Source organism: Pimephales promelas, chromosome 10 (genome assembly GCF_988280905.1).
Source record: "Pimephales promelas chromosome 10, fPimPro1.hap1.1, whole genome shotgun sequence".
In the NCBI taxonomy this organism is placed as follows: domain Eukaryota; kingdom Metazoa; phylum Chordata; class Actinopteri; order Cypriniformes; family Leuciscidae; genus Pimephales; species Pimephales promelas.
In genome coordinates, this window is record NC_142778.1 from 32,591,234 (window position 1) to 32,614,903 (window position 23,670).

A 23,670-nucleotide genomic window follows, 5' to 3' on the forward strand; every position below is an offset into this window, starting at 1 on the left:
GATTTGTTTTTGAAGGTGGAGGTGAGAGGAGCAAGTGAGAGTTTACATAAGAGTGTCAGGACTACCTTTCCCGTCTCCCGCTCGAAGTCCACATATTCTCGGGTGGGCGCCTGCCGCTGGTCCCCATGAAGGTTGGCTGGGAAGAACTGCAGCGAGAGGTTGGTGCCGGTCGCCACAAAAGCCTTTTAGAGGGAAATCAATACAAACAGGATAAGAAAGCCAGGCCCGAGCATAAATTATGCAGCCCGTCATTTCTGTTTTCACATCAGAGAGGAGAGGAGAATGCCTGGAGCCAAGGCCAGCGCTCAAAACATCAGGAAAAAAAAGGGAGGAGGGGATGAATGGTGAAAGAAAAGAAGAAAAAAAACCTAACCAAGTCATCATTTTCTCTATTTGAGGCATTGAGTTACACACATCTGATTCTATTTTACCAACGCTCATTGCTGGCAAACTGGTCTGCACCAAACTGAGTTTGAGAGAAGGCAGAATACAGGAGCGAAGAGAGTGATGGACAGATAACAGAGAAAGGGAGGAGTAAAATCAATAATTGTTTTAAATGCAGCCCCTCACTTACATTAATAGCAGCAGGACTGCTGTAAAGGTTTTGAATTATGGGGCAATAATTCAATCACGTTCTCAAGGAACATAAGCAAAAAGTGGGATTGTATACCAGAATTGTCTGGCGTTTCTAAAAATATATATTAATATATCTGATTCACTCTCACTCATATGCTCAGACATACATCAACAATAATTTTATAAATACTCAGCATCATTGCAATGGGATACAAATACATAAAGAGATGAGGAAAGTTGCTCTCGCTTTGTAATAGATCTGTTTGCCTATCAAAATTGAATCTACTGTTGATGTTAGGGGTAAATAAGGCCGAACATGATGACCACATCTCACTGATTAAAGAACTAAAGTGCACATCATGCATGTCACAACACAGCAAAACTGCATAGGACAGCATGGTGAGAAAACAAAACACTTGTAAATTATACAAGCACAGTGAAATAATTTAATTTTCAGTGTCCTTGTTATTTATGTATGTTACATGACTTACCATAGTAATAACAGTAAAGTACATGCAACTAACCCTTATTATATATATATATATATAATTACACTGTAACAATGACACCTTAAAATAAAGTGAAACCTAATTCCCATTTTATATTAGAAATGCTTAATGTTTTTCATTACTACTTCTCAGTAAACTATCACTAGATAAGGTTTTGTAAATTGATGCTTATGATTAAATTTTGCCTTTAAAATTTAATTAAATAGAAAAAACATTACATCAAACAGAAAATGTATTGTTTATCTGGTCTGTGATTTTATAATAAACAGAATTTGTGTAAAAAAAAAAAAAAAAATCTATTCTTGGAAATATTAGGGTAGCTAAATCTATCTCAAACAGCCCTGTATAGACATGAGATAGCCTACAAATAAAAAGATAAGTTATCAAACCAGTCCAAAGAAAAAGGTACGACACAAAGCCAATCTAGTGCAAAACAACTTTAAATAGGCCAATATATGTTAATGAAATAAAATTTTAAATAATAAAAAATAATACAGGAAATAATGACATGCAGTCTCGAGGTATTTTTTAAAGAGACTGCGAATTAGACACGTCCGGGTTCCTCAGCCCCCGTGAGACGCGCTTCTGATAGTAATTAAACGAAGCCGAAAGGCACTCTGTTTCAGCATTGTTTAATTATTTGTAGTTGTAATAATTAAGTGAATTACATACAGCACTTTACCGATAGGTCAGTAAAACAGGATATGGTTCATAAATATTCTCTGCAGTGTTTGGCGCTCATTATGAGGAAGTATTTTGAACATAGTTATGGTGATGTCGTGACAGTTCCTAATCACGTTATGTGTTTGAATATTGAGTAATCAGCAATGATGCGAGGGTCAGTGGGAAGTGACCGGTGCGTGTACTCACTATCTCTGAGCGGCCGTCACGGCACGCGTTCTGGAAGCGCGCCTGCCTCTCCTCGTGCGGCCGGTCACGGAAACCGGTGTATTTAATCTGTGAACAGGGGTGAAAGAATAACAAAAGAAACAGTCTTGTTATTAAGATCTTAATCAGAGTACAGCGTAAAATATTTTCATCTTTAACATCTTTATCTTCCTCCATTTAACTTGGCACAATCATTAATTTAGCCTAATTTATGGTTTTTCAACGCGAATTTGTCCTTATATGAATTGTATTCTTGCAGGATTTGACTGATTCCACTTTGAATCGTCATTTACTTTTAGTGGGTTGGATTGCTATGTCCTGGGTGAAAAAAAATGTTGAGATTATACCCAAAAATGAACTTTGCAATATGTTGGAGGGGGGAAAAAAGAACAAAATTCGCACATTTGAAATGCAAATTGCCTGGTGGTATTTTTCAATTTGCATTAGAAGTAAACAAACCTAACTATTAGGCGTATTAGGCTAGAGTCAAAAGGTGAAGTGCAAAGGTGCGTCTTTCTTTCAGATATTACGCTACATCTTTCTTTTTCTTGATAGAGATGCTTGCAATAGTCTAACGTAATTTTGTAAGGTTAAAACTTTCCTCAGCAGTGAGCATTGTTCTCTACACAGAGGCTGTTAAAGAAAGAAACGATGACACGCTTGTTTTAATGTCACACACGAGAGGTGCAACTTTGTTTCCGCCACTTTATCAAATGTCTCGGATGAATCGCGCTCACCTCGCACTCGCGACTGAGTTTCCTGAAGAACTCCTCGTTCTCGAACTTGCTCCTCTGATCCGGGACCACCCGAGGCATCTTGAACGCGTTTTGATCAATTTTGTTAATTGTATTTGTCTAAACTTGCAAAGAGAGGGAGTGAAGCGTTGCCTTGAAACTCGCCAGTCCCGCTCTTATTTCCTTCCGTCTTTTTTCTTCTTCTAATGATGGAGTGTGTTGCAGTGAGCTTCGTGTTCTTTTAAAAGATAAAACCTTCTTCGGATTCCGCCTCTTGTGAGGTGTGTGTGATCTGTGCTGCACTAGATTTGGCAGTAGCCTAGTTTGCCGTTGGCTTCTTGTTGTTCTTCCTCACTCTCGCGCGTGTGATCTCCGACTGCTGACAACAGACGCTCGCTCGCGCTACTTTACCCGTCGCATGAGCTGCATGGCTCACATTTACTTCCTGGCTCCTCTGAGTCCGACTTATGACTGTACACCCAAAATACTCCCCCCATTCACAATTCTCTCCACTACGGACCGTGTGTGCGCAGGCGTTAAATACACCACAACTTCACTGCGCGAGATGCTCGGTCGTTTTCTTTCTCGTTTTCTTAAAGTTGTTACCTGTGACAGAGATGGTGCAGCGACATCGTGTTAAGTGATTTTCTCAGAAGCAAAATGACATGTGCTCTCACTAGACAGGATGTTCACACTGTTATACAGATGTAAATTATATTACATTATAATATTACAAGCCGCTATTTTAATATAAATCAATTTAGAGACATCCTCCACTGTTCGTACTACCAGAAACAAATAAGCACTGAAAGACAAAAATACTATTCTAATAAATTATCTTCTCATTTTATAGATAAAAAGAAAGACAGATACACGATAGACAGACAGACAGAGCGATACATGGGTAGATAAGCAGACGAACAAGATAGATAGATAGATAGATAGATAGATAGATAGATAGATAGATAGATAGATAGATAGATAGATAGATAGATAGATAGATAGATAGATAGATAGATAGATAGACAGACTTTATAATGATTTTATGATCTTGCGAAGATGAGTGTATTACAACATCTGTGGTAAATATTTGTGTGTTGAGACATATCTTTCTTTATCAAGCATGTTTTGAAGCTGTAGCTTCCCTCAGGACAGAGGCGGAAGATGAGAAAAGAGACTGAGAATGGGGAAGTGAACACATCAGAAACATCCAAAGGCCTCCATGCCCTGTCAGATCTAGCAGACGGATTGCATCACTTTAGTGCGGCTTACCACAGCTATAGTGTGCGACTTTCAAAAATCTTTTAAGCGCTTCAACTGTCAGAATATCACGGCACATATGACATTACAGTTAAAAGTAGTTAAGCTATAGGATGCTGAGCAGAGGATCTTCTATCTTCACAGGGCAAAGAATGTGTAGCTTGTTCATTTTGAACTCAGCCTGGATTCTATACTTCCTACATTGTTTATTTCTTTCTCATTAAACACACCCATCTGTTTTGGGTAACCACATTAAAGATGATGGTTATGTGCTCTCAGTAATTGTGGAAAATCTGTCTATGGAAATATATTGGTATAACCCCGCCTATTTTACCTCAAATTTAATTGTATTGACATATACTTTAAGAAAAAAACACCCCACTTATAATTGTAAAGTAAATGTACACTCTGTGCGTAAGTGTGTAAAGGCCAATTAAAAAGCTATACGGCCTCAGACTACAGGAGTCTTTAAAAGAAAATTGTCAGCAAAATTAACAACTACTACTGTTAACTATAGCTAAAAAAAAAACTAAAATATTGACTCAGGGCTTAACACTAAGGATTTTATAGAGATATTCACTCGCACTGCCACAACATTCACTGACCCTGCCTAAATAAATAAATAAATAAAGAGATTACTTTTGTTATTTTTGACCTAAGTTACTTTTTAGATTTCGCAAAATCACTAAGCGGTAGTTTCAATTTTGATATTTTTAGGTCAAACCGTTCTTGTCTATCAGTCATATAATGGAGGTCTATGGTCACCACCTCAAAGAGCATGCACAGAGAAGTCCAAATATAACATGATTTAATGACTCGTAAATGTAAGTACACATTGATGACCTAAGACACGAAAACGAGCGGTTTGTGTGAGAAAACGAACAGTATTTATATCGTTTTTAGCTCTTGTAACCACAGCCACGTCCAAGTGATCTGAGGGCGCGGGTGCTTTGTGGCTGTGATAACAAGAGGTAAAAATGATATAAACACTGTATAAACACACGTGTCTTAGGCCATCAGTGTGTACTTACATTTACGAGTCATTAAATCATGTTTGATTTGGACTTCTCAGTGCATGCTCTTTGAGGTGGTGACCATAGACCTCCAATATATGACTGATAGACAAGACCGGTTTGACTTAAAATTATAAAAATTGAAACTACTGCAGAAACAAAGACACCTACATCTTGGATGCCCTTGAGGTAAGCTAAAACATACCAAAAATTAATTTCAAAGTGAGCTATCCCTTTAAGAAATGATTAGTTTAGCAACCATTAGCGGCAACTCCCATGGCACATTCTCATATTAACACTCCTGTTGTGTTGTAGACCTGCATTAGTGCCATTAGTGTTGAACAACATTGCGTTATCTAATCTCACTCTAAAAATGTTTAGCATATTTTGACCAGGACCATAATAGAGTATTTGATGGGATTTTGTGTTCCGGGACTCCTTGTATGCATGTGATGAGTTTTAGCTTGTCTCTGTTTTTCTCTCGTTCTCTTCCTCATGCATCAGATTGAGATCTGCGGTGAGTTAATGTGTTAAAAGGCTGTGCTTTGGGCCAAATGGGGCGTGTGAGTGCTTTAATAGCACCACATAACGCTCATTAATTAATGAAATATTCTGTGGTTACCGTCTGAGACCCATTTTGACAGAGTGCTCGCAGTCTAGAGGCTAGGTGTCTGTTCCAATAGGTTTCAACTGAATGGACACAGAAGGTTTTACCACTAAAGATCCACTTAGGGGTCACTCTAACTTTGGTAGAAACATTGGTTTTTTTTTGTATAGAGCAAAAGTTTTTGTTTGTGTAGTTCTCAGCAGTTTTGCACCTCATTGTTTCTAAATTGTTTGCCGCTCACTGCGCTGATAGAATGCATAAACAACAGATCAAGAAATCCCCCAGATTTGTACGTCTTCAACCCATGCAGTATTGCAAGTGATGCGTTGATTTGAGAATGTAAGTAGGGTAATCTTTTGTTCAGGTATGATATTAAATATTAAATTGCATCAGGCAAACAAGTCAGACACATAATAGCTCTGCTGACTATACAACTTTGGCTTTGTTGGTGTGTGTGTGTGTGTGTGTGTGTGTCTGCACTCTGAATGAAGCTCAGGTGCTGTCGAGATAATGATGTGATTTAAAAGCCTACCAGACATTTAGTGAAGAACCTAAACATAGCTCTGGAAGTCTGACACACACACTCTGCTACTGGAAAAAATAACAATAAATAAAAACATGACCTTATAAACCATTTAAGAGGTCTGGGATGTAACTGACATTTAGCTGATTGTTGTTGTGAATAGAAGCTCTATGGACAGAAAAATCTATCTAGGGCCTATCTATCTATCTATCTATCTATCTATCTATCTATCTATCTATCTATCTATCTATCTATCTATCTATCTAAAATCTCTTTTGTTTCACAGCTGTGTCCCAACTTTTTTTGTAAACACTAATTAGATCATATCAAAGTTGGTCAGTCGCCATCTTGAAGATTATTTTTTCCATATTTCACCTGCTTGAAGTTAAACAATAATAATAAGGTAAAGCTTTACAGAATTTTTCTTTTGTTAACAGTGTAGTGGTTTTAATGAACTAATGAAAAACATTTAGTAAAACATCTTTAAATATCTTTTTTCAAAAAGTTGCATGCTAACATAATTTAATGGACCTGCGGTAACTAGAAATTAAGAGTTGTTTTTATTAACTATAGAATTTACAAAGATTAATAAATAGTCTGGGGTACTGTAACAAATGGATTGCTCATTGTTAGTGCATTAACTAACATTAGGTAATGAGACGATATTGTACACTCTAAAAAATGCTGGGTTGTTCAAACCAAAATTTGGGTCAAATGTGGACAAACCCAATTGTTGGGTTAAAAATGTAGGCTAATTTAAAAAAAAAAAATACCATAGAAAGTGAGAGTTGGGTTAAACTTTTAAATGACATTTTTAACCCAACATTTGGGTTTGTCCATATAGTTGACCCAAATTTGGGTTAAAACAACCCAGCATTGTTTAGAGTGTAAAATGTTACCAATGATACTAGGCTATCAGGCCTATTTTCTGTCAAAACAGCTCCAGCACTACCACAAAAACTCAATTTTGATAATGTCCTTCCACATATAAATTATATTATTAGGCCTACATATAAATAATATGGTAGGCTATAGGCTATATTTATAAGATGGTGTTGGTGGTCCATAGGTCTATTGAGTGATAGGTAAGGAAAACGTGCTCTAAAAACCTCTGAACATGATTAATGTATCCTATTTAATTTCTTGAAAGCCTCGATGAACTTCGATGTACTTATTATCCTGTTTTGTCCTAGAAGTCTATTTAAGAATCAGTGTTGTCTATCTGTGGGAGTTCACGTGGGTGTGCCGTATTTACACACACTAGTTATTAGGCTGCTCTCAGAAGGCGACGTCAGTGACTGTGAATCAACAGCAGTTTGAGCGCGAGATGATTAACGCTGTTACCGAATCCCCGCGGCTCTCCCGGTTCTCACGCGCAGGTGACAGTTGTCGCTGCTGTAGGCTACTCTTGCACCGAGGAACTCGAAGGGGTGCCGCAAGGTCAGACGGCGAGACTTCCCGGGTTTGGCACGGGTGTCCGTCAGTCAGTCTGCCCGACTCGCTCATTGAGACAAAGCTAAATAACTACAGTTGAAGTCACTCTCAGATTTCAGGCGGGAGCATTTCTCCCGCCTGAAATATGAGCGTCTGTTCTTCAGTCAGTGTTGTCGCGAAATTCATCAGCGTGAAGAGGTGTGTGTGATGATACGTGAGGCTGTTTATTTTAGAGTGGCATAATAAAAACTTACTTCACGTCACGTTTGTTGTCTAAAGAGGCCAAATGATTCATCTGACATTTACAAAAGACTAACCCCATCGGCAAGCATTTTAACGTGCTTTTTATAGTGACTTGTGAATTCTGCAGACTTCAGTCTTCTTTTTATAACCAGGTATATTTGGGAGGGGAAATTGGTAGAAAATAAAATGTCACTGTGTCGGCGAGGTCGAGTGGCCTGGACTGTTTCAGTTCCGATTCTGTCCACCAGAGAGCGCGCTTACTCGCGTGTTTGCTTCTATTGATCGACCTTATTTAGAGCAGCGCCATGACGGATATGAAAGCGAGGCTATGAGGGATAGACTTACCTCCGTGGTAAAAAGCTGAAGCTACTATAACTTAGCTATGACTTTCCACAGCTCATGTTGTCTGGAGTTTTATTTTTGTGTAACTGAAATGTCTTGGAAAGTGTTTCTTCAGGAGAACAATGAAAAAACACATTAGACCTGCTGACCCATAAGAGCCTCACTTTCATTCCTGTTAAAAATCAAACAATGCGTTGCTGTGAATAAGGTTTATTGTGTTGTCTACTAACATTTTATTACCAAAAACCAATTAATTAAATTCATTTAGTTAAATTAAAAACTAATTTTCGCATCGCTCTCGGTTAGTTGACAAATGGGGAGAGAGGGGCACAACGTAACGTGGGGTTAGTTCTAACACACTTGTTTTAAATACTTCCACTATGCTAGCATGACAAAATTAGTTGCCAAATAAAAAAAATGCGCCAAAACTCAGAAATCTTTGGAAGATATCACTGAAAAGCAGCAGTTGAAACACTGGTAGCCTATAGTTGTATTTTTGTAGGCTAATGCATCAACGCTTTTTTGTGTGTTATTGGGTGTGTTTTAAAAATTGGACCCTCATCTGTAATAAAGTTTGGTTGATTGAACATTAATTTAACCATAGAAAAAGTACATTTCTTACTTAAATTAATTTTTCATCTATATATTTTTTTGTTTATTTAAAATTAGACACATCTGATATTATTTTAATCTCCAATATGTTATTTAACAGTTGATATAGTTCTTTAATGCTTCGCTAACTAGCAGAAGAATCCCAGTTGTGCAGGCAGGGCATGTTGTAACACTGCAGTACAATGTGCCCCTGGAATGCTATGATATTCTATACTTGTATTAATTCTATTGAGAAAACAAGAGAAAAGGGTGAATAAAGACTGAGAGTCAATGTTCAGAAATTATTCATTATTGTGTTTTTAACTATTCTGTAGCTGTGTTTTCCCGTGTTCATTGTCAAACTCAAAAATTACTTTATTTTTAATTATTTACAAAAATTCCATTATATATATATATATATATATATATATATATATATATATATATGATAGCATTTTAAGCTGTCATGTTACATGTCCCCCACACATTGGGGCATGTTGTCACATTTCACTTCCATTCTTTCAGGGTATATCAAGAAAAAACTATACACTGAAAACAAATCCCAGAGCGAGTTGTCACATAATTCATGGTACATGTTGCAGACACACTTTATGAAATAAGATGTCAAAATAGCCTGCCATTTTCCATTAAATTCAAAGAGTAAAACAATCGTGAAACAAAACATTTGAACTTTTAACTTATGGAACCTTAGATTAATTACTGAGATAAAACTTACAGTTTGTGACGACTTTCCATTTATGAATGTCCTCTTTTCAAGGACGTACTTCAAGGGTTTTGGTCCAGGTGTCAGTTTTCGGGAGTGATTGCGAGAGGAACAGGTATATTGCACTGCATCATTCCATCAGTGCGAGGACACAGGAGTAAACATGCAGTTTCCATGGCAACAGCGACTTTGGGGTCTTGACCTTTAATTGTGGCATAAATTTAATCAGCATTTTCTGCTGGCCTTCTCATTGCTCACCATCACCACAAACACACATACTGTAGCCTACACCACCTCTCGCTCTCTTCAGCTCAATGTCCATTATTATCCTGCAGGGTGTCGGCTTGATGCATAATGTGTTTAGAACAGAAGAACAAAATTACTCTATTGTGGCAATGCAGAGATGGATTTATGCAGTGTGAAATAACAAATTCACACTATAAAATTTGTGACAAAATACATAGCAGTGATAAAAGCATTAAGTATTGCATGCTGAGGAAATCTGCACCAGGCTGTCTCCTAGCAACAGACAGACTATAGGGCTGCACTATAAATATCCTTTGTGTGTGTGTGTGTGTGTAGAAAAATAGCTGACAGGGACAAGGTCCTGGGATTGAATTTTAGGACATACCAAGACACTACACTGACTCGTCATTGTGTGGTTAAAAGATGAAATACTTCAGCATCAGAGCAAACAATGTCAGCTACTAGTGATGGTCAGGTGATCAAACAGAATCCAGTCGTTTTATCTTACAGTTACTCACAGTGTTCATGTAATCATATTAAAGACTTAGTGAATGATTGTGTGCAGCAGAATGTTGGTGGAGATATAATATATGCTATATTTATTTAAACATAATTATCCTAAAATCTTCATAGGGTTCATTTAGTAGTTCTGCACTAGACCTGTTGGTGGCACCCATGAGCCTGGCACCATCTAAGCCTGTAGACTTGACATTGTGCTTATAGGTGTAAAAGAGACTACCTATCACCACCAGAAGAGGGGGAAGGACAATTTCCTTATAGCTATATAAGCCTCTGTGTTGATTGGGGTGGACTGAGTCAATAGCAATTACCTCTGCAGTTTCCCATCATTATCTAAACACACACAAACTCTTCCTCTCGTTTTCCTTCTCTCGCTATCCATATGTGAATCTCTCATTGCAATTACCATCCAATCAGACTGGCACAAAGCGGTGCTTCCTCTTTTGAAGCTGTGGTGTAGAGTGATCTCCTTCTTTCTCCAGGACCGTCTGTCTGAAGACACACTTAAAGAGGCACAGAAACATAATTATGTCCTTTGGGATTCAACCACACTTCCTCCATGTTGCCTATATTGCATATTAAGACGCCAACAGTTTTGTTTATAGTATACTTATAGTTCTTTATACTGATCTAAGGAGTCTTGCACAACAATGGAAAAAGAGGTAAAAGCGATATAAACACTGTTCGTTTTCTCACACAAACCGCTCGTTTCGTGTCTTAGGCCATCAATGTGTACTTACATTTACGAGTCATTAAATCATGTTTAATTTGGACTTCTCTGTGCATGCTCTTTGAGGTGGTGACCATAGACCTCCATTATATGACTGACAGACAAGAACGGTTTGACCTAAAAATATAAAAATTGAAACTACTGCGGAAACAAAGACACCTACATCTTGGATGCCCTTGAGGTAAGCTAAAAAAATATCAAAAATTAATTTCAAAGTGAACTATCCCTTTAAATGAGAGGCCAAAGCGCATAAAGTTGTATGATTTAGTTGAAAACAGTATTGTGTACACAACCCTCTCAAACAGATCACCTAAATCATAAATACTGTCTGTCCTTTTACGGTATGTAACGATGTACTAAAAACGTAAAGGTTTTTTCTTTGTACAGAGGACAACAATGACAATTGATCCCTATTCACACGGATCCGTAAAAATGACTAAAAACGCAGTATTATTCACGCCAGGCCAGTAGGTGGCGGTGTCACTTTGTAAAGAAACACTATGCGCCTATAGACTGAACATGTGCATGCCTTCACCGTTTTCACAGATTCACGTTTTTGTGGCGGTAACAGTATCGTTTTCAAAAACGTACACTTTAAAACACGTTTTCTAAAGTTTGCATAAAAAATGCATACATTTAGTTCAGTTTTTAGTTGAAATGGCCCCTTAGTATTGGATTAATGGTGGATAAGTTCACATTTCTCGCATTTTTTTCCATTCCTATGCTAACTGATCTCTGCTGGTATCTGTATCACCTCATTAGAGTCATAAGCCCTCATTTGAGCGATCATAGCAGTGTAAAGGCCAGCACACACCGGGATGAATATCAGCGCGCGTTATTCGCCAGCGTTTTTCAGCGCGTTTTGTGTTCACACCCAAGCGATTTTCGCTGACGATGAGCCGAGTGAACATGCAAATTCATTCCCTGACATTAGATGGCGCCAATTTGCTCTGTAATACCACTTTTATCAAGATGTTTGTAGTCACAGTCACGTTTGTCACATAGTTCTTTACGTTCTAACAGCAGCTCTACATTCATCTTGCCTTGCATCTTCCTCGTCTTATTTCTTCCTGGCTGTGTAGACGGCGACGCTACTTGGCGCATATCTTCTTCCCTGATGCATATGTGTGCTCGGCAAGACCGTTTTGTGTTTGAGCGCCCCCAAGTTGTGTTTTACTGTAACTTCAGAAGTTCCAAACACGTGAGCAAAAGCGCCAATCTCATTGGTCAGATCATGTTAAAAAAAAAAAAAAAACGGACCCGAGGCGTTTTTTAAAAAAAACGAAGCTTTTACGCGTGGCGTTTTACGCGTTGGTGACACTCACATTGGCGCCCTTTGTTTAGTCATGAGGCGTTAAACGTAGGTGAATATCACGCGCGAAATTCGTCCCGGTGTGAACAGGCCTTAATATATTCGACAAAGCAGAAATGAATAACAATCAAAAGCAAAAAGCTCCAGGTTGTAGTCATGAAAACTGTGGCTTTTAATGTAAACACTACATTCGATTGGTTTTCCAGCACGAACATCCCACATGAAAGAACAACCATTCACTAAAGAAGAGGGAGAAAAAGCAGCACAAAAGCATTCACTTGGAGAGGAAAAAGAAAGGATTTAAAAAAGAAGGGAAGGAGATTTAAAATTAACAGTAGTGTAGGTAATTGTACAGGTTTTTTTTCTTCTATTTTTCATTGATTTCAAACTGAGAAGGCAGAGAGGGAGGATAGATACATCTTTCCAAATCTACGTGTGATAGGTGAGAGCTGTGCTTTTCTATGCAGACCTGGAAGGTGTTTGAGTACAATTCTCAAAAAACCAAGAGAAAGCGCATGAATCTGTACAGCCGTGCACAGCCCCGCCCTCTCCAGCACCGGGGGCGGGGCCGTGCCACCAAAAAAAAGTGGTTCGTTCGAAAACAAAAGAAAATACTTTTTTTTTTTTAAATAAAAAAAATAAAAATAAAAAAAAATCAATACACATACTGTAATTCAGGCTAAGTAAAGACATTGCAATGCAGGGCGAACAGGCAAAAAGAATCAGTACAGTTCATCAACATCAACATGGGTAAGTCAGTAAGAACGGTTCAAGAGTGGATCACAGGAACCCTTGCAAAATTCTTCTTTTTTTAGAAAAAAAAGGGGGAGAGAGGGGGAGAAAAAAAAGTTCTGTAGCTACAAAGCACAAGAAATATACCTTTAATAATATTACAGAATAATCATTGATATTGGTATTGTAATCATCGTCGTTGTCGTCGTCATCATCATCATCGTTTGTTGTTATTATTGTCATCCATTTTTTTTTCTTTCTTTTTTTTTCTCAATTATGTCTACTTGTAAAGATTCTAGAAATGGAGGATCTATAGCTTCCTACAAAGACCGACAGCCCAATGAGCCTCCACGTCATTTCTCCGAGCCCCACATCTACCCACCCTCCCCCTAACCCCGCCCTTTCTTTTTGCTGCGTCTGTCTTTTCGGTTTTCTTTTTTTTTTTGTTCTTTTTATTTCATATTTTATTTTCGCACCATTAGCTATGTGAAGCGGTTAGCTGTTTCTTTATACAAAGGCTGAGGGGTCATGCTATCAGTGACGGGGACTCCATTACCCAGCCAACTAAAACAGGACGAAACCTAAGAAAGAGAAGGAATGAAGAGGGAAGGGTGACAATGGACGAGAGGTAGAAGAATGGACGAGGTGTAATAAGTACAAAGGAAGTGTGTGGGACAGATGATCAATAAATAAATTAATAAATTAATCAACAACAATACAAAAGTAAAAGTTCCTTACAAGACAAAATGTTAATAAGTTTTCATAACAGTGACCTAGTGTTTCTAGTACTATTCCCAGACACGTCATTCTCAGAAGGTTGGCACTGATATGATACTCGCAATCATCGGACTGGTTCGACGGGCGCCGAGCTGCGCCGGGACCTTCCCCAGAAAGCTGACCTAGGGACGGGGACGGGTAGACGAAACGCAAGAAAAGCCTGGTGGGTGTGTCCATTCTCTACGATATATCGAACGGTACTACAGTGATTACAAATCGGGAGCGGGAACACGCTACAACTGACTTGAACCATAGTGCTTGAGACTAGCATAACTGTGGATTCAGCTAATGTCACATTATCGTCAAAGTAAATTCATATAGCCAGGCAAACATGTACACCCCCCCCCCCCCCGACTGATATTCATGTAATAAATATACATACAATGACATAAAACATTAAAAAAAATAGTAAAAGAAAGACATTTATCAAAAAGGAAAATGAGGGTTGTTTAGTTCAAACGATAAAGACACGATGGAAAAGGGGGAAGAACGAAACGTACGACGGCAAAGGGAAACAAAAACACACGCACAAAAAAAAAAAAAGGTCCCAACTTTGTTCTAAAACCATAAAGGCTGGGTTTCTATAAGAAATCAGTTCTGTTGGCAGCTCTTTGAAAGACAAACTAAAAACATTTCATATATATATAATATATTTATATATTTGTATATGCCTATTTTAAAATTATCATTATCATTATTTACCAACTTGCATTTTCAATAGTAATCATTTCCAAAGGAGTGGCTCGAGAGGGAGGGGGCGGGCCTCAGTACAAGCCGCAGCCTCGCAGGTTGTTGGCGATGATGATGTCGGTCACGGCATCGAACACCACCTGGATGTTTCCTGTATCCGTGGCACAGGTCAAATGACAGTAGATCTCCTTATTAGGCGAGCGGTTCTTGCTTTCGAATTGTGCTTGAATGTAAGCAGCTGCATCGTCGTAAGTGTTTGGACCTACGGAGGCAGATAGAGATCAGATGAATAAGTGAGAGAAAGATGTGCTGCTATTAAAAAATGAACGATCTTTGTCATTCCAGACCAGGGGTGTCCAATCTCAGTCCTAGTTCAGGACACTTTAAAAAGATACTCCACTTATTTTGGGGAAATTTTGGAGTTTAACCGTTTTTGAATCCATTCAGCTGATCTCCTAGCGTGACTTTGTCATACTCATAATCTAGTCAGAATAAGTGTCTTAAAGGAGTAGTTCACTTTTAAAAAAAACTTTTGTTGATAATTTACTCACCCCCATGACATCCAAGATGTCCATGTCATTCTTTCTTCAGTCGAAAAGAAATTAAGTTTTCTTGATGAAAACATTCCAGGATTTTTCTCCATATAATGGACTTTACTGGGCACCAAAAGGTTTAAGGTCCAAAAGACAGTTTCAGTGCAAACTGTTCAAAGGGCTTTAAACGATTTTAGACGATGAATAAGGGTCTTATCGAGCGAAATGATCACTCATTAAAAAAACATAAAGTTTAAGTTTTATAAACTCAAATGCTCGCCTTGCTCTGTTCTGTGATGCGATTTCGTGACTCTCCTGTTCGAACAAATCTTTTCCTGAGTCAACTCGTTCATTTAGTTCGTTGAATGAATCAAATGACATGAAAAAAAGATTTGTTCATTTTGATAAAAGAGTTTGAACAGGAGAGTACCATGAGTGCAGCAGGACATAACTACACAAACTTAGTCCCGGTCGCATTGGAAGTTATCGAGCTGGGGACTATTTTCAGGCGCTGCGTCATATCATTACGCCTGCTGCACTCATGGTACGGCAGTAAAGTTTCTTGATTATTACACAGGAATGAGAGTATAGTTCCTCGACATATCAGCCTAGAAAATCGCAACTTTACATTTTCCGTCGGCCTTAGTGCGCAATGTAACTACAGAAAAGTCAAGTTTTAAATAGGAAAAATATGGATGAATTCAAAAACGGTAAAAATCAACAGTTTTAACTCTGGGGAAAGTTGTAAAATGAGCCTATTTCCAAAAAAAAAAAAAAAAAAAAAGTGGAGTATCCCTTTAAGTTCAGCTCCAGCTTGCCTCAACACACCTGCCTGGGAGTTTCGAGTATGCCTGGTTTAGGGGAGTTTAATTGGGGTTGGAGCTTAACTGTGCAGGACAGTGATAGATAAGGACTGAGACTGGACACCCCTGTTCCAGACGCTCGTTAACCCAATATTAAAAATGACCTCGGTGACCTCTGACATTCACAAATGTTTCTTCTCTTCTGTTCTCTTACACATCCTTATGAAGCAAGCTGCTGAATCTATGTATTATGTACGAGACCTTTTGGACCAAAAATGATTTGGACAATGTAAGTCACACTGAAAAATGTCTGAATTCAATTGCATTAGAAAGGAAATATCAAAACAAGCAGCATCTACATACAAGTAATAATACTAGATGATCCTTTTAGTCCTAGTTAAGTAACCACAGACTGGCTTTATCATATTAAACACACGATCCACAAACGTTTGACAACCACAAAATGTCCAAAACCTTCATTTTGAACAATATGATATATTGTTTAAATCTATATTTATTGACTGATTTATTGATTAAATATAAATATAACTAGCACATTTAATTACATATACTGTACTTCCTAATTTTGAACAATATATCAAGATGTTGTTTATTAATTGATTGAATAATTAAATATAAATAATCATAAAATAATTTACACATTAAATTTAAATACATGTAGTATTATTGTCCAAACTTTTATACAATATATTAATATTTGATGTATTTATACATTATTCATTAATTTATTAAAGAGAATCATAATTTAAACATTCATTTTCTGTCATTGTCTAAATGATTTTTTCTTAATTTTAAACAACATATAGAAATTGCAAGATGTTGTGTACTATTTAATGATTCATTATTATAATATTAAAAATGTAGTGCAACTAATTCATTCATGAACATTTTAAACAATATATAGAAATTGCAAGATGTTGTGTACTATTTAATGATTCATTATTATAATATTAAAAATGTAGTGTAACTAATTCATTCATGAACATTTTCTGTCAAAAGTGTGCTTTAAAAAACACTCGGTTAGATATTTGCAAATAATGAAACTACATTTTCATTGTGACTTCAGCGACCGAATGCCTTTTCCATAGAAAGCAACACCGAGGGTGGAATGGGTGTAACGGATGCAGTGACTTGTGTTCTGTCAGACATCCCTCTGTGCCAACCTTTTACCCATGACTGCACATGCAAGATCCAGCTCCTGCTCGACATCCTTTGCCTCCCACGTTACAGAGGCTCCAGAATGAGTCTAGCGTTAAACCTAAAACCATAACATCAGAGGGCATTCTTACCTGTGTATTCAGGGAAACAGATACTCAGGGGGGATTTCTTGATCTTTTCAGCGAACAGGTCTTTCTTGTTGAGGAAGAGAATGATGGAAGTGTCAATGAAGAATTTGTTGTTACAGATGGAATCGAACAGCATAAGAGACTCGTGCATGCGATTCTGCGAGAGGAAAAGAAACCAGAAAGCAGGATAGACGGAGAAAAAGAGGCAGAGAGAAAAACCCTTAGTGGAGATATATAAACAGCAAGAGTCAAGATAAGCAACTAGAGGAAGCCCAAGAGTCCAAATATTGGCATTAGCCACATCATGTGATCAAAGATACTTGTAGGTCTTGATAACAGTTTGGTGAAATGAGTATCATCTTCTCACTCCAATAACGATGATTCACCGCACTATGTCCTCGGAAACAAGCAGTACTCAAAAAATGAGCGCCACACTTCGGATTTCATGACTATTTTATTCATTCGTGTCATATAAATAGACATCCATTGTTCAATAAATAATCACAGCAATGAGACACATCCAAACAATAATTACAGCAATTTGACAAAAACAAACATACAAAAAGTGGTGGGTGATTGGAGTTCAGTAAGATGTTTGACGGGAGAATCTGTTCGTAATCAGAATCAAATACTCGCAATTTTACACGCAAGTGGCATTTCAAGTGAGTTATGCTATTAGCATAACGTACCGCTTGGACTTATTACATTTGTCAGTCTGATGAAAGGATTCTGGATACATTTACCAACAGCTATGGCTAAAGGCCAAGGAACAGATTGCCCTTTGTCCCTCAGAAACGGACAGACTCAATTACCCTTGAGTTTCTTTTTCTTGGCCACTGAGCTAATTATGTGTCTGATCTGGTAATTAATGTACATAATCCATCCGTCTTGTTGCTTTACATTCTTTAAAATAATCATCAATTTTATGGCTGATCAATTTCGGATTGAAGTCAAAGGCGTTTACGAAGTGCTAGAATGAAAGTAACTATACGCCAACACGTATGCACTGACCAATAAGGGACCCGAACAATGACTGAATTTTGCTCAGAACTGACACTGGCCTTAACAGTACACACAACTGTTTATAGCTGGCACAATTCAGCATACAGTACATCGAGGAAACCCTCATTTATGATCTAATTAAACCAAATGGCTGAAGCAGTATTAGCCCATAGCTAATAACAGACTGAGGTTTAAAGATCACACAAGATGATGTTTTACTGAAGTCAGGGTGCAAATTATTACGCTTGAACCCTCCAAAGACAGTCAAAGCTAAAGGATATACTGTAGGTCAGGTCTTTTACTTTACTCATGCTGTGCTACAGGTGCCAAATTACAATTCTGGTAGCATTTCATTTCAATGGTCCACTTTAGTCACTCTACTAACTATAGGTAACTTTGCAACTACATGTCAACTAACTCTCATTAAAGTATTAGAAGATGGTCTGCAACGCTAATATCAGCCAACGCTTTACTTGTTTAAAGGAGTAGTTCACTTTTAAAAACACTTTTGCTTATAATTTACTCACCCCCATGTCATCCAAGATGTCCATGTCTTTCTTTCTTCAGTCGAAAAGAAATTAAGGTTTTTCATGAAAACTCAATTTTTCTCCATATAATGGACTTCAATGGGAACCAAACGGTTCAAGGTCCAAAAGACAGTTTTAGTGCAAACTGAAAAATGTTCAAAGGGCTTTAAACGATTCCAGACGATGAATAAGGGTCTTATCAAGCAAAACAATCTCTACATTTAAAAAAACAACAACAAAGTTTAAGTTTTATAAGCTCAAATGCTCGCCTTGCTCTGTTCTGTGTGACTCTCCTGTTCAAACTCGTTCATCATAATGAACAAATCTTTTTTTCGAGTCATTGGTTCATTCAACGAACGAATTGAACGAATTGACTCGGAAAAAGATTTGAAAAACTTTGTTTGTCTGGAATCGTTTAAAGCCCTTTGAACAGTTTGCAGTTTGCACTGAAACTCTTTTGGACCTTGAACCGTTTGGTTCCCATTGAAGTCCATTATATGGAGAAAAATCCTGGAATGTTTTCATCAAAAACCTTAATTTCTTTTCGACTGAAGAAAGAAAGACGTGGACATCTTGGATAACATGGGGGTGAGTAAATTATCAGCAAAAGTTTTTTTTAACTCCTTTAAACACTTTATTTTAACACTTTCCCAACTGACTATCAGTAACTTTGCAACTACCTGTCAACTTATTCTACTAACCCTTATAGCTAATCCTATCCTAACCTATCCTAAGTCTACAGTCAACTAATACTCAGTTAGTTGAGATGTTGTTGCAAAGTTGCTCATAGTTAGCAGACTGTCAAAAGTGGACCATCAAAAGAAAATTTGTGTTGCACAAGATTTAAAAAGCCAAAAAAATATAGTTTGAAATGGCCATCCTCCTTAAAATCTGATGTATAACTCACACACACTGACTAAAGTGATTGTTTAGGGAGATGAAGATTAAAAGTGCTGTTCACATACACTCATAGCAGCAAACGTCCAAAGCATATATGGCACAGTGAATTATTGTCATCATACATCATACGCCTGCCTATTCTAGGGCAAGCAACAGTTTCTCAGCTCCGGTTCATTCAGTTCCTGTTGCAGTCATATTCCTGCAATGACTAATATCACGGCTTGCTGCGCTATACTTAAAACTGTGTCGCCTCTAGATATGACTAACCCTACTGCGTACTGTGACCAGGTAATCAAGCGAGATTACACAAAAAACAGCAACGTGTGGTGAAAGAGCTCAGTGAATCATTCACTTCAGTCATACTAATATGAAACATACTTCTCCAGTTGTTGCAGGTGTGTGATTCTGGTGGTATTTTGTATGTGTGTGTATACAAAAGGTTTGTGGTCAGTAAGATTTTGATATATACATAAAAGGAAATAATACTATTGTTCAGCAAAAAATGCATAGAATTGATCAAAAGTAACAGTAAAGAGTTTTATATTGTTACACAAAGTATAAAAAAAGAAGCATTCAAATAGAGAAAAAAAAATCCAAATTGTAGTAATATTTGACAATATATATGCTTTTACATTTGATCAAATAAATGCAGAAGCGGTAAGAATAAGAGACTTTCACCAAGCGTTAAAAAATGTTTTACCAACCGTAAAATGTAATGTCCGTGTATAGAGGCACAGCTAAATGAGACATTTAATGGGTTTGTGAAGATATTTTTTATAGCTAATTAATATTAAATAAATATTGCTTTCAATTATACTGTAATGTTGAACGGCTAGAAATTAAGAAAAAAACTATTTAATAGAGACATCAGTAGCATTACTAGTATCAGTGATAATGGCCTTCACTCACGGTTCTCAGTGTAAAGATGAAAATAAACAAATATACCGTCTTTGCTGTTTCTACATTTATTTGGAGATTCAATGTGAAAATGTGTATTATAAAATAAAAATATATTACAAGTCTTAGTTAGGTGCTATCAATTGTGATTAATTACATAAATATACTGTATAGGCCTATATAGTGTACAGGAGTGGCCAAAAGTGATGTTCAGTGGGGATTGGCTTGGGTTGGTGTTTTTAATGATCCTACTAGTTCAATCAAACCATCAAAATGTGATACAGTAATACAGTATGAGGGAAAAATAAAACACTAAACTTAAAGGGATAGTTCACTTTGAAATTAATTTTTTGTATGTTTTAGCTTACCTCAAGGGCATCCAAGTTGTAGATGTTTCCACAGTAGTTTTTAAATTTTGATATTTTTAGGTCAAACCGTTTGTCTATCAGTCATATAATGGAGGTCTATGGTCACCACCTCAAAGAGCATGCACAGAGAAGTCCAAATTAAACATGATTTAATGACTCGTAAATGTAAGTACACATTGATGGCCTAAGATACGAAACGAGCGGTTTGTGAGAAAACGAACAGTATTTATACTATTTTACCTCTTGTAGTCAGTCACGTCCAAGTACTCAAGCGCCGGAAAGCAAGTGCCAGAAAGCCCCGGAAGTGATTTCTCGCACGTGTACATCACTGATTTCAGAAGTGTTAACCTTCACTGTGAAGATCTAAACATATTTAGATAGACAGGAAATTGCAATTGGAGACGATTTCGATATATATCAACAGAAAATGTTTTTTTTCCGCTTGCACAGACCGAAGCGCTGCCTTCAGATAACTTGGACGTGGCTGTGGTTACAAGAGGTAAAAACCATATAAATACTGTAGTTTTCGCACACATTTCATGTCTTAGGCCATCAATGTGTACTTACATTTATGAGTCATTAAATCATGTTTAATTTGGACTTCTCTGTGCATGCTCTTTGAGGTGGTGACCATAGACCTCCATTATATGACTGATAGACAAACGGTTTGACCGAAAAATATCAAAATTGAAAATATTGTGGAAACAAAGACACCTGCATCTTGGATGCCTTTGAGGTAAGATAAAACATATCAAAAATAAATTTCAAAGTGAACTATCCCTTTAATACTGGTACTTATCTGAAAAGTATTTGGCAAAATTGGGGTAGCTACAGGCTTTATTTGACAACACAAAAAAATCATAGAAAAACGTTTGCAGAAAAAAAGCATACTGACCACAACATAACCAGTTTTGCTGGTTCTCTCTTGATTTTCCATGTATTCATAATTTTTTTCTATGGCAGGTAGGAAATGATGTCCACACAATGTGCCATGTTTCATTAAAACTATTGACTCAAAGCACAACTAAGCATTATGCTTACAAAACCTATAATAAAGTTTTAGTAAGTTAAATAAAGTGTGAAGATGCCAATTTCCTAGGCCGGACAGCGCTTTTGTCCACTACTGTATATATTATATAGAAACAACTTGCTTCAGTTGGACGAATGTGATATTGTGATAGCATGTAGCTCTTCTCTCCTTACGAATCAGCTTTGTCTTTTCTCAACACAATATAAAAAGTTAATACAAATACTTTTTCCCTTTTGTGTGTGTACTATTTAATGGGTCCAATGTCCAAAATTTTGCAGAGTAACACGTCCCGTTGTTTTTTTTTTTTTTTTTTTTTTTTGCTACGCTAAAAGGCTAACATTTTGTGGTTTGGCTCAGGGCACAGGACATTTGCACTCTCTTCTAAATGCCAAGTAAATGTCAAGCCTAGTGTTTCATCAACACTCTGAGATGCCAATTCAGAACACATGTAAAATGAGCCAGCATGTGAATATTCGTGGAATTCAACATCATAATAGTGCCACCTACATAATCACTAGAATTTAAAATATTGCCATATAACCTCATTTAATCTGGTATCATTAATCTGCATACCGTGCAATAAGGACAAAATGATAGGTCTGAATCTTCAAGCTCAGTTACAAGGATAAAAGTAGCAAGTAGTGGAAGTTTGGCACCAATTTTCCTCAAAATATCTCCTGACCTCTCTCTTACACACCAGGAAGGACATCCAAATCACATATTTGTAACAATGTACCTAAAATCAATAGTTGAGTTCAAATTTAGCACATAAATTAAAAAAAAAAAACAGCTCTGTGAGATAACCAGATATGACCCAGTTCCCACCTCATAAAAGAACATCAAACGGCCTGATGGACATCAATAGAGACAATTGAAAGTATAAAACAAGGACATTAAGTCACATATCCGAGTATTGTGGGGCTGTGAAAGAGCTGGACGTCACTGTGAGTTAGTAAAGACCACAGAAGCGCAGGTTGTTAGCGATGACGACATCAGTGACGGCGTCGAAGACAAACTGAATGTTGTCTGTGTCTGTAGCACAGGTGATGTGCGAGTAGATCTCCTTTTCAATTGACTTGTTCTTACTCTCGTACTCGGACTGAATGTAGTTCACCGCGTCCGTGAATGTGTCCAAACCTGCAGCACAGGATGAGTCAGGTAAGGATGGAAAAGCAGCAGATGAATAAAGGAAGGAGTGAATAAAAGAAAACAGTGGGTGATCCAGAAATGGTGATAAAGAAGGACAAAAGAGAGTAGAAAAGAATTGTGGTAAATATAAACTGGAAACTGAACACTTATTATATTTTACAAAGTAATAAAATAATTGCTGTCATACTTTATATAGCTTTATAATAACTTATATATTATACAAATTATTTTAGCTGTCTGAAAGTGTATTTACAGCAAAGGTTACATTACGTCATAATTGAATAATTTTTCAGTTCCAAACATATTACGTAACTAGTGTTACAATTGCTCTCGATCTCACAGCCAAGGAGAAAATCTTGCAGGATTTTTTATTATTATTTAAAAAACTTCCCGAGGCAGAGAAAATTATGTAATATAGTTCCTAGTTTCAAGAACGTTATTTCTGTTTCTCAAACTTATTTGTGATTGTTTGTGCAGCTTGTCTCGCATATATCATTCAGTGTAATGAGAATGAGGGAATGTTTAAAGGGATACTCCACTTTTTTTTGGGAAATAGGCTCATTTTACAACTCCCTCAGAGTTAAACAGTTGGGTTTTACCGTTTTCGAATCCATTGAGACGATTTTCTGATATTTAGAAGAATATCAGTAATCATACAGTTTCTGGTCCCATTGACTTCCATAGTATATAGTTTTTCCTAGTAA

At 37.1% G+C, this 23,670-nt stretch overlaps 2 protein-coding genes across 14 annotated transcripts in view; both read right to left on the reverse strand.

Annotated features, from left to right (window-relative positions):
- The window catches only part of cbfb (core-binding factor subunit beta), a 43,277-nt gene extending 40,100 nt beyond the window's left edge, over window positions 1–3,177 (reverse strand). For 3 of the 11 annotated variants that reach the window (XR_016145398.1, XM_089116486.1, XM_089116483.1), the window contains exons 1-3: window positions 2,711–3,176; window positions 1,956–2,042; window positions 66–182 (exon numbers count right to left, since the gene is read on the reverse strand). Coding sequence is in view for 9 of the 11 variants with exons in the window: in XM_089116486.1 (XP_088972612.1) it covers window positions 66–182; window positions 1,956–2,042; window positions 2,711–2,788 (282 nt within the window). In the remaining 2 variants the exon portion in view is untranslated. Of the gene's footprint in view, window positions 1–65; window positions 183–1,955; window positions 2,043–2,710 lie in introns of all 11 variants that reach the window. The other 8 variants (XR_016145399.1, XM_039684021.2, XM_089116484.1 and 5 more) reach the window with 6 other exon arrangements.
- A 9,216-nt stretch (window positions 3,178–12,393) lies between these two features.
- gnao1a (guanine nucleotide binding protein (G protein), alpha activating activity polypeptide O, a) overlaps window positions 12,394–23,670 on the reverse strand; it is a 103,610-nt gene continuing 92,333 nt past the window's right edge. Inside the window, exons 7-8 of one of the 3 annotated variants that reach the window (XM_039684007.2) lie at window positions 17,097–17,250; window positions 12,394–14,712 (exon numbers count right to left, since the gene is read on the reverse strand). In XM_039684007.2, coding sequence (XP_039539941.1) covers window positions 14,525–14,712; window positions 17,097–17,250 — 342 coding nt within the window. In that variant the 3' untranslated portion in view covers window positions 12,394–14,524. Of the gene's footprint in view, window positions 14,713–17,096; window positions 17,251–17,827; window positions 22,955–23,670 lie in introns of those variants that run through there. The other 2 variants (XM_039684009.2, XM_039684008.2) reach the window with 2 other exon arrangements.